Here is an 11,107-nt window from a genome sequence, read left to right as displayed (position 1 = left end):
TGCTGAACTGGACCCTAACGTCGGCAACATCATCTGCAATACAGGTGCGCTCTACCAGTGCTGCAGCATCAGGTTTCCCCGTGCAAGTGTTCATTTTGTAGGCACCACACCCCGCTTCATTTTCCAACTGCCAATTAGCAGAAAATCCCATTACTTGGTCAACAATTCTACAAGTCTAACCAGTTTCATTATTAATTTTTTTTTTTTTTAACTCAGAAACTTAGGGTAACTTCTTTAGATGCAAGTTCTACTCAGCTGCAATTAAACACGGGCTTTTCCTGAGCATATTGCTTTAGCCTTCCATTGAGATTCTGGCCTTTTTTTGCAAGACCCTACCCAAAGCCTCATTGTTTGAATCCTGGCTTTGCAAAGCCCTTCCCTGTCTGCCTGCTCTCCCTGCAGATCACAGCTTGTCTAACAGGCACCTCATTCGGTGCAGCCAGAGAGGCTGCTGAATTTCACAGTGGTAGCGTTCTCCTCGCTCTACTGTAATCGTGGGCTCTGCTGTCAACGTTTCAAATTCTTTTGTTTTGCTGGACCAGAGATGCTTAACCGATTCAGTTTCGTTTCACTGCTAAGTGATTTATAGGTGAATGCTGTGTGGAGGAGCCCGGGGTTTGCAGAAAAGCATCATCCATTAAGAAGTATGTTTTTATAAAGGGGTCAAGTGAGCTTGCAGGTGGGACAGAGCAGTCTAGCACAAAGGTGAAGGTTTGCGACAATAGGCTTAACATTGAGATCTTGTTCAGTTTTCACTGAAAAGCAAACAACTGTATGAGGAATGAAAAAACTGGCTGAAAGAAATATGTTCACCAGACCAGGAGTGAGACGTCTCTCCGGAAACAAACCACTCCTCCCCTTTCCCCATACTCCAGTATGCAGATAGAAACAGATAGGCTGAATGAATACAAGCTCTGAGTGAGTCAAGACTTAATAACGCATTGTGCAACATTGATTTTTATCCTTACGTCTAAATCAGGATAAAAATCACCCACCTTTTTTTTAAAACCATGATTAAATTAGAATGAATGCATACAAAAACCATGGCAAGATCTGCTTCTATTATTTATACGATCTGTGCTATTTTCGTACTGCAAAGAAACCAGGAGGGAGGAGCGAGAACTTACCGAAAGTAGAAAAAGCTGTCGTTTGAGCAGCGATACCGCTTCACCATGAATCCCAGAGCCATGGCTACCTGCTTCCCTGCAACCTGCCAGAGCCCATTCTGAGCAAGCACACAACGGATCCTGCGCTCATCTACGACTATCTGATAATGCCATAAAATGACTTTTAGTAAAGCAGGAGGATTCCCACGTGGCAGTAAATCCCAACAGAGCAAAACCCTCCCAGCTGTCCGCAGAGCTTTATTGCAGTCGCTGAGACCATATGCAGGCAGTTTCAACCATCTTCGCTCCCTTGCCATGAACAAAACTGAGGCAAGAACCGTTGGTCCACTTGGAAATACTCTCAAATTCCTGACCGCAAACTAAAAATATTAATTTGGTCTCTCCTTTCAAATGTAATTTTCCTTAAGTCTTTTCTCATGCTTTTTTACATGTTTTATATATTACTGACACTGAGAAAATATTAGAGACAAATGTGTGGGTTGAAGAGCTCAAAGAATGCAGTGGGAAACAGGCTAGAAAAGCTGTGAGAGATGATATGGTAACATGGTGCCAGATAGCCTCATGGCGAGAGCGGTTGATAACCTGGTGAGAGGCCCTACTGGCCACATGTCTGAAGAGCTTCGTTCACATCTGGCGTGGGTCACAACCAAGCAGAGTCTAAGCGTTCTCACGTTAGTGCCTTGTGAAGACAAACCATGCAGTTTTCAAGTAAAACAGATCACCCAGCAAACAACCTGAACCTGGAGTAATAGAAGTGATACAGACTGAGAGGCTGTGGATTCATGCAGGGCACCTGGATGCTGACCCACAGTGGGCTCGTTTCCGGAGGGGCACCGCAGCTCTCTCCTCTCCCCATCCACTAACCCAGTCACAGTGAAATGAAGTTTAAAAGCCAGACAAAGTAGGTTGGCCAACTGCTTTCTGCTGAAACAGAAAATCTGATTACAAAAAAATCTGCAACTTATCTCCCTCACTTCTTCCTTCAGCATTCCTGAATCCTTTCTATTTTAAATGCACTCTGAACAGACAGCATCCATCCTCTGTCACCATCTGGAATGGCATGCAGTGTTACAGCATCCCAAATCTTGATGTGCACCAGGATAACTAATCTTCCTCACTCCAGAAGTTTACAGGTATTTATCTATAAACGTCTCCTGTTTCTTAACAAGACCCAAACACCTCAAAAGCACAAGAAAAGCAACATGACAGCAGCCTTTATTTCTTTCTAATCCTTGCAGGGTTTTAATTTATAAAGCTATATGATACTTCCTTTGAAGGCAGGGCTCTTGTATTTGTCGGAGCAAGAAAAGGTAGATGCTATCAGTCAACCTGGCCCTGAAAACCTGTATAACACCATGACATCACCTAGCATCACCCGCTTAAAATGGGAGAGGGCTGACTCACCGGGGTAGGACAGGAAAGTTTTTACTGCAACAGATTGAGACTCATACAGAAAGCAGGGAGAGCAGAAGGTGAAAGAATGGCAATTCCCTCTCATGAATTAAGAGTCAGCTGCTATGTGTTATCTTCTTTCACGCAGAAACAGTTGTCCCTGATTTGTCCCATTGGAAAAATCCCAAACAACAGCATAATTCTAAACACAAGTCAATCTTTTTAGCCTCCTCTTTTCTCAAGCCCATCTCCTCGCAATATACTAATCTGTTCCTCATCTTCAGTGCTTCATTCCCACATGGTTTCCAAGTTGTTTTTCCTGCTATTCTACCCACCGATTGCATTTTTCAGGCACTCTTAGATACAGAGTGAAACATATGGGAGGGAAGGGAGAAATTATTGGCAAGTTTCACTTCACAGTGGAACTGAATTTGCTTTATCTTTATATCCATTTTATTTTATGGTTTTATTTATAAAATACCATTAGAAAAGTAATATCTCTAACCATAAACTTTCAAAGACTACAAATGCAAAGAGAACTCCATTAAACCTTCAATCTTTCCAACAAAAGGGAACTACAAGGTTGAGTAGTGCTGTTAAGTTCTTTTTGGAAAGAAAGCGTTATCAGCAATTTGTGGCCCTCACCTGCAGCACCAGGCTTCAACCAGCTTGAGGTGAGGCTTATGCTTTTGAACAGCAATACTCATTTGTGCAAAGATTTATCTCCAAATAAACTTCAGCTCAGCTTGCTTTCCACATAGCTTGCTACTCTCAAATGATCTCACTTGCCTCCAAACTGTGCCCTCTGTTCACTTCAGCACACATACCTCTGAAAGGAGGAAGATCACATGGACTGGTTAACAAAAATGCTTCATTCCATTAGTAGCAAGCGACCATATCAAGTCACAAAACCCGCAAAACACTGTCCCATCTCCTGCCCTACAGATGCAAGATGCATTGCTATAAGGCTAGTGTAGCAGGCCAAAGGAGGAGGGTGACCAGATCGAAAGTAAAGAGCAACCACCGTCTTGTCCCTGTCTAACGTCCTGCACAACACTGGCTTACCAGGGCTCTGTCCCCCAAACCTCTACGTGGTCTCTGCCACTGGAACTTCTCAGTTCATTTCCTCCTGGATCCTCCTTTTTAAATCCATGCCAAGGAGACTTGAGAAGGCTGACAGAACAGACCAGCTATGCTTAACGCCATCACCGCATGCATTGGATTTTATGCTTTGCAAGCAATCAGAGAAAATCCATGTTTCATTCAGGTCTAGTTGACAATTCGTGCTCATGCTGGCAGGGAATAGAGGGGGATCCAGTTTTAAAGAGAAGGTGGCTTTGCTGTGTATAATATCATGTCTTAAACTCAAGATGTAGGGATTAATTATAGCTAAATTTATTGGCTTTCCCAGAACGACAGCATTTTCCTTACACCGCAAAAGGAAGTATCATCAGTCCACATTCACCATGAGTACCAAGTTAAGGAAAGACAAACACATTATTTGCAGCAAAGATATTTTTGCATTACAAAACTTCAACCAAAGCTGGTTACAAACAATGGTAAAAATAACAGGTACTTTATCACATGGTGGTGTTATTTAACACGTTTATGCTCACTGAATTGCTTTTTATAGCCATGTTGCAACTTCCTGAAAATACAGATTTATAACAAAACTTGAATGAAAAGAGACTGGGTGGACATTACTATGACTATAGGAGCAACATCATCCACATCATTAGTCATATTTGGTAAGCAGCAGTCTTTTCTGTAACTCCTGAAGTTAACAAGACCAAAGCCTTGCTATCTCCATGATTTTATGATGTTGCTTTTCAGATGAAGAAGATAGCACCATTGATAGAAGCAGCACAGCATGACAGATACAACTAATGAATTCAACTCAGCTAAAGGAGAAGGGAAAATGCACTAAACAATGCAAAATCACAGAAGCCTGCCGTGGCCTTAAGTACAGGGCAACCAATTTTTCCCTTAGTCTAGTTCTCCTGCTGGGCTACTATGGAATGTAACGCATTAATGAAAATAATCAAGAGACTTTACAAATAGTTAGGAAAAACTGTATGAGCTTTTGCCTGCCTCATATACAATCCGTTCCCAACCTGGATTGCCAGCCAGAAACTAAACAAGCAAGAACATACCAAATGGAGCACTAAGATGGTCAGAAGTTACTGAGTCTTCCAGTTTTCTGAAAAACAGACTGTCTGTTCATTGTAGTAACACTGCAGTAACTATACAGTAGACTGACATTAGCAAGGATTCTTAATGTGCCTGAACTGCACCGTACGTCTCTGTGCTTTGCCAGTGCTAGCTGAACTGATCTGCTTGCACCAGCATAATTCCTTATATTGGCCACTGCACTGATCTGTGGGTAAGTATTGCATGCCTCAAGACAAGTTTCTCTAAAGTTGATGAATCCAATGGTTTTGTATCATGAAATTTAAAGTCTGCAGATTATTTGAAACAGATGCAGAAAAAGGTATTTGAGCCCATATGCCTAAACAGAACTTTTCATCAGCTGTTAAGAGCAGTCAAAGTTTTCAGCGGTACATTGTATACTATATAACTTCTAATATACCAATGTCAGCCCAAAACCCACCCATCTGCCGGTTTAACAATAAATCCCCTTCCTTGCTCTCATTCTGTGAGAGCGTACGCATGCTGCATGTAGATTTTGTGAAGTGCCTCTGGATGAGGAGAGATTGTTTTGGGAGATGCATTGAACCTTACCTGTCATCAGCATTGCGGAGAGATGGGAGACGGAAACTTGTGTTCCTGTCCAGCTTTGACTGACTCTTTGTCCTCTTGATGGACCCTTTCAGACGTTTACTGAAGAAGCCCTAAAATGAGAAGTTGCAGAAGTGAAACAGGGAGACTGATGCCAGTAATAAATCAATCAATGCACTGTCACTGAGTCCAAATTCAGCAGTGATTCCTTCTGACAACGGTTACAGAACGTGCTGTATTGGGATTCCTCTGAGCAGGAAGAAAGGCAGGGCTAGACTGTCAATGACACTTCCAATATGTGATAGCTTCAAATTGCAATAATTAGCACTACTCACATTACAGGTGCACTTCAATGAATTACAACTATTATACAAGAGACCCAAAACCCCACAATTATCATTCAATAAGGAGTAGTCTTAGATATCAGTATCTGTTCCTACCTCCCCTTTAAACACCACATTTTTAATTCTTGGTCGGGTTAAGAGTACAAGATGTCTTTTTATTATGAGCCTCTATTGCACCCACAGTTGCACCCAAGTTGTCCTTTTTAATTTAGATATAGGTAAGTCTCACAATAATTTGTAATTTCAACAGTCTCACTAGCAAAAATTGAAAATTTCAAAAGATTTCACATACTAGTAACTTCAGATACCAGTCCTGGTATTGCTTTGAAGCAAAACTCAACTCAAAAATCTACCTGTGATCTAAAAATACTAAATCTTAAAGTAATGTGTCTTCTGAACTACAATTGTTCACCAAACAATCGCAGACCAAAGACATGTTAGTTGGAGGGAGCCTCTGGGGATCACCTAGCCTGCCTCCTGCTCGATGGGGGGGTACTGCCAACACCAGGCCAGACTAACTCTGACTGTGTCTAGCTAAGTCTTGAAAATCTCTGGTGATGGAGATTTTACCACCTCTCTGGGCAACTCAGTCCAGTGCTGCATTACCCTTCCAGTGAGAAAAATTTTCCTTGTGTTCAACAAAAACCTCCCAAGCAGCAATGTGCAGCTGCTGCCTCATTACAGCATCTGCCACTACGGGGAGAAGTTTGGCTCTGTCACCTTTGTAATTCCTCTCTCCATTGCAGTAGGCTGCCTTATATTACCCCTTAGCCTTTTCTTTCCCAGATAAACATGCCCTCAGCCTCTCCTCATAGTTCTCTCCTTGTAGATATCACCAAGAGCTACTGCTGTATTACGAGTACATCTCACCACTGATGTACAAAGGAGGGTGTGCATCTGTACATGTGTGGGGAAATCACAGAAATATTTCAACACCTAATCGTCTGATTTTCTCCTATAGCCTTTTAAATTACTTCGAGCACAATATGCATTTTAAATAAACCATATTGTGTCAAAATATTTCCAGGGCTTGCAGGCATACATGCACATACATTCTTTGGCATTATCAGAGCAAATACAGAGGTTCTTTATCCAATAGGATTAAGCAACATTTTACTGGCCCGATCTGTTCTGCTCCTTCACAGAACAGCTGCACAGAGCCACGGTACCCTGTGCACCGCTGTCGGGAGATTTACCAAACACATGTGAGAGAAACCACGTTTGTTAAGAGTATTATAGACTGGTTATAGGTTGGTAGAATTTGCTCAAAGTGAACGTTCTTTTGGTGTGGATCGAACCAACAGATCTACAGCCGTACTTTAGTAACGGTCTAGTGATGGTGATAACCAGCCAGGGCCAGCCCTCTCTCCCATCATCTGTGTTTTGCTAGGATAGAAGTCGAGTACAGCTAATTTTGAACACATTCGCAAGGCAAGCCGCCACAAGCCGCGTTTGGGACAGGTGACAGATGTTGCCCACAGCTGCCTCCTGTAATACAGAAATCAGCAAATTGGAGACAAACAAGGTCTCCTGTTCTTTTCCATGCAGAACACCGACAAAGCAAGAGTGTTTTATTGGCTCCAGGTGACTCTGCCAGGCTGAAGTATGAGACTTGTTCATCTCTCAGACTCATAAGAATTAGGCCACACAAAAGATGACTTTATCCGTAATGTTTTAGTCTGAAAAATCTCACATCTCTTTCACCTCTTCAGGAAGAAAGTGAGGTTTATCTACGATTGGACAGGGTGCTACATAATTTAATCTAGGCTCCCTTTCCCACAAAAGGTTGGACCAGGTGATCTTTCGAGGTCCCTTCCAGCCTGGACGGCTCTATGATTCTACAGTATTCAAAGGAAAGGGCTATCGCCCTCTTCTCATCAGTGGATGCCAGGTTAATTCTTGGAAAAGAAGTTGCTTCCGAACAGCAAAGCCTGCATTTGGTCAGGTTCAAGATATACAGTGCAAGCATCTCTAAACCAAATTTCCAGTCTCATATTTGCCTTTATCTTCCCATACTTTTAGTGCTCCTTTTGAAACAAAATGTATCCTCTTCCCTTTAAATCAGCACACCCTTCAACCCCACTCCACCTTTCCTCATTCTGTTATTCTTGGTCCCTTTACGTTCAGTTGGTCCCTCTTCTTCCACACAATTCACTCCTGTATCCTAACCCTTCTTGAAACCTTGCAGGAAACAACCTGCTCACACACACCAGAGCCTGACACGTGCCTGTCCACGGGCAGCACAGAGAAATTGGGATGCCCGGTGGGATGGTGCTGCAGGGGACAAAGGAAGAGGGAATCTGTTTTCTGCATCTGAAGGAAGTGCTACACTTCAGGCTGCCCTTCAATTTCTGAGGCTTGCCAGCCAGCAGGTTCCTCAGGGGCAAAAGCTGCTTTATTCTCCTGAAATAGGAAATAAAGTGGAAAAGAAAAGGCCTGATATCTAGATACTGCAAAAAAATCCCCACAAATCTACAGAGCGTGCTGGGGGAAAAAGTACTGTCAAAAAAGGGAAGAAGTGTTTTTAGCTGTGTGTGCCACTCAAACTGTACCCGTGTTCCTGCACTTTTCTTGGTCCTGGTATTGAAAAAGTGCCTTTGAAAAAACCCCGTAATCAATACATGCTCTTGGGCTTCTCTCAGGGCCATTGCTGGAATTCAAGTAGAGGATGTATAGCACTTTCAAAGGCACTTTCATATATTCTGACCTCTCAGCATAAAAGGTAACAAACCCAACTACAGGGATTCAGATCTGGTGGACCCTGGCTTCATTCCAGTATCTCTCAGGCTACTCAAATTGCAAACACGAAATAACATGTTTTTCTCCCCTTAAGGGCAAATAAGACAAAGCTGACCCAATTCAGCAGGGGTCCAAAAGTATTTATATTGAATCATTCCAAATCCCACTCAGAGAGGGACCGTGAATATTCATTTTTGTGTGCATGCACAGTTTTAAGTTGGCATTGCTTTAACATTAGTGAAACATGTTCTTGGTTTAATTGAACATAATCTATTCCCTAATGAAATAAATATGCTATCTGGTGTTGAATAAGGCTATCCAGAGTTGAAAAAAAAAAAAAAAAAAAAAAATTAGGGTAAGAACATAAGGATAAAAATTATTCAAACAAAGAGTGTACTTATTGGTCATCCTCAAAAGACTTGAAAACATTTGCAATATTTGCTCTCTGCACCTTGCTGGCAGTTCATGCAGGGCCAGTGCTTACAGATGGACAACCTGGGAGCAGCATGAAAAATTTACACATGCCAGAACTGAGCAGAGCTTTTCGACTTTCATTTGCCAAAGGAAATACTTTTAAATACTGAATGCAGATATAAAAAAGATGTAGTGATGAAAAATAAACTTCTATCTGCAACAATACCATCCAACTGCAATTTCTTTTTCCTTTTCCTTCTTTAGAGAAGAAATCCCTGCCAATACTAATAACTGTAGCTTGTACCATAAAAAAAGACAAAAACTCCCATTACTTCTTTTCTTATTGTCTAGGTATTTCTCTTAAATACTTATTTCAACACAAAATACACTGCTGTTTGGTTCTTATACCTAAATGTAACAAAATGTCTGAGCCTTAAGAATCATCATGGAACATTTTTAAAAACAGTGGGAATTTTACTGCTTAAAGAAACACCCTCAGACAAAAAGATGTAAACTTATTACCCAAACTGCCAGAAGTTATGAGACTACGTTCTTAATAAAAAAAGTACAAAATATTTGGTAGGATAAATTAGCTAGGATGCAATTTGAAAAGATCAGTACTGTGTAAATGCAGTATTTTAAGAGGAGTCCAGTGAGAGAATAACTGTAGAAGAACTGTGCCTTAATCCCTCAGGAGACAGATTCGATGGTCCACACCTAATGGAACAAAGCTCAGTACAAATTCCCCTCAGAACCACAGGTTTAGGGGAACAGGGATGGAGCAGAGAGATGGGGGGGGAGAGAGAGTACAAGCACGCACTCTATCAGGCATGTGGAATAGGTTCAGAGCAGGTTCATCATCTCAGCCAAAAGCATCGAACACTGGGGTAAGAAAACCCAATGATACAACATCTAAAAATAATTCAGTCCCACTGAGAATTCTATTCATCTCATCTGGAAGTTAAGTAACTCATCTCTCTCACTCTGCCAAGAAGAAATCGCTACAGGAGAAGTGATAAATTCAGCAGGCTTTTGTAACTTCCCTCCATAGCTGCACAGGGAAGGTATAGAACCTCTGACCCCCAAGTATTTTAAACTCAGGAATGGCTGTTGTTCAGGGCAGCTTCGGCTTTAGGAAATGCTCACTCCGTGCCAAAGATGACAACTGTCTGTCTGTCCTTAATCTCAATAGAGCAGCACATGAACTGCCCAACAAATTCAAAGACAGCCCAAGTACGAACTACACAACTCTTCGACTATTGCTCCCTATAGACGCGCTGATTCTTCACTTTGGAGAGAACAGCACATGCATAATAAATAATGTTTGTCTTTGTTGTTTTGAAAGTGAAAGGTTAATTCAGCCATGAACTAATAAAACCATATATAACTATAACACAAATTATCCTTCGATAGAATGCAATGGTATTAGTGGAAGTTTCAAAGAACAAAACCCAGGGCAAAATGGTGACAATAAAGGTTCATCTTATATACAGTGCTGTGCTTTGCAGCACTGTTACAGCACTGTTACCTACATTAGGTATTTCTGGGGACAAACACATTGCCTTTTAGAGGCTTGTAATGCATCTTGAACATCTATAATTCTCGATGAGGAGCACTAATGCATTATTAATAACAGCAGGTGGGTAACTTCATTTACAGAGCGATGAGACTTGTTCTCTCTGAGGGGAAGGACTGGATGGGTACAAAGGTTGACACTCAAGTGACTATGGACAACAGCAGAACTGCGACCCAACTACCACACATTGTTACTACACGAAGCATTTTATTTCTCAAGTTGCTCACAAGCAGCTATCAAGAAAAAAAAAATAATTGTGGCCAAGCGAAAATGCTCTCCTGTGCCATAACATTGTAAAGCTCTGGGAAGCAAAGAAGCAGGGGAAGATAGCCAGGTCATAAAATGCAAAGATACAACTAGCAGGATATTCCAGGGATTAGGAGCAAACATGGTGAAGTTTACTACACCCTGTAGAACAACAAAACTCCAATATAACTGGCAAGGAGGTGGAGAAGTTTGCTTATGAGCCCAGGAACACTCACTATTAAAATATTAGCAGTGACTACCTTTGAAAAGGCTCTCAGCCACTCACACAGTAGAAGAGCAGATGAAAACAACTATACATACACCTTGGTGGTAATATAAAGAACAAGACAGTGACTTACAACAGTCAAATACCACCATCAACTCATCCAAAAAGCCTGGCACTATGTCACTGAAGAGGTGCTTTGCGCACAGGCAGAGAACAATAAAAAACATGTTTGAACATATAAACAAAGGATAAAGCACAATAAAAGTAACGTGGTATTATGTAAATCTGCCATAGCTTTCACACT

General features: G+C 41.6%; 1 protein-coding gene across 1 annotated transcript in view; it reads right to left on the bottom strand.

Annotated features, from left to right (window-relative positions):
• The window catches only part of RASAL2 (RAS protein activator like 2), a 99,992-nt gene that overhangs the window by 33,078 nt on the left and 55,807 nt on the right, over positions 1–11,107 (bottom strand). Inside the window, exon 4 of the mRNA XM_009587728.1 lies at positions 5,262–5,371. Coding sequence (XP_009586023.1) covers positions 5,262–5,371 — 110 coding nt within the window. The remainder of the gene's footprint in view (positions 1–5,261; positions 5,372–11,107) is intronic.

The sequence above is a fragment of the Fulmarus glacialis genome, unplaced genomic scaffold (genome assembly GCF_000690835.1).
Source record: "Fulmarus glacialis isolate BGI_N327 unplaced genomic scaffold, ASM69083v1 scaffold671, whole genome shotgun sequence".
In the NCBI taxonomy this organism is placed as follows: Eukaryota; Metazoa; Chordata; class Aves; order Procellariiformes; family Procellariidae; genus Fulmarus; species Fulmarus glacialis.
Note: the sequence above shows the minus strand (reverse complement) of the source record. Positions and strands in the feature narration are given on the sequence as shown.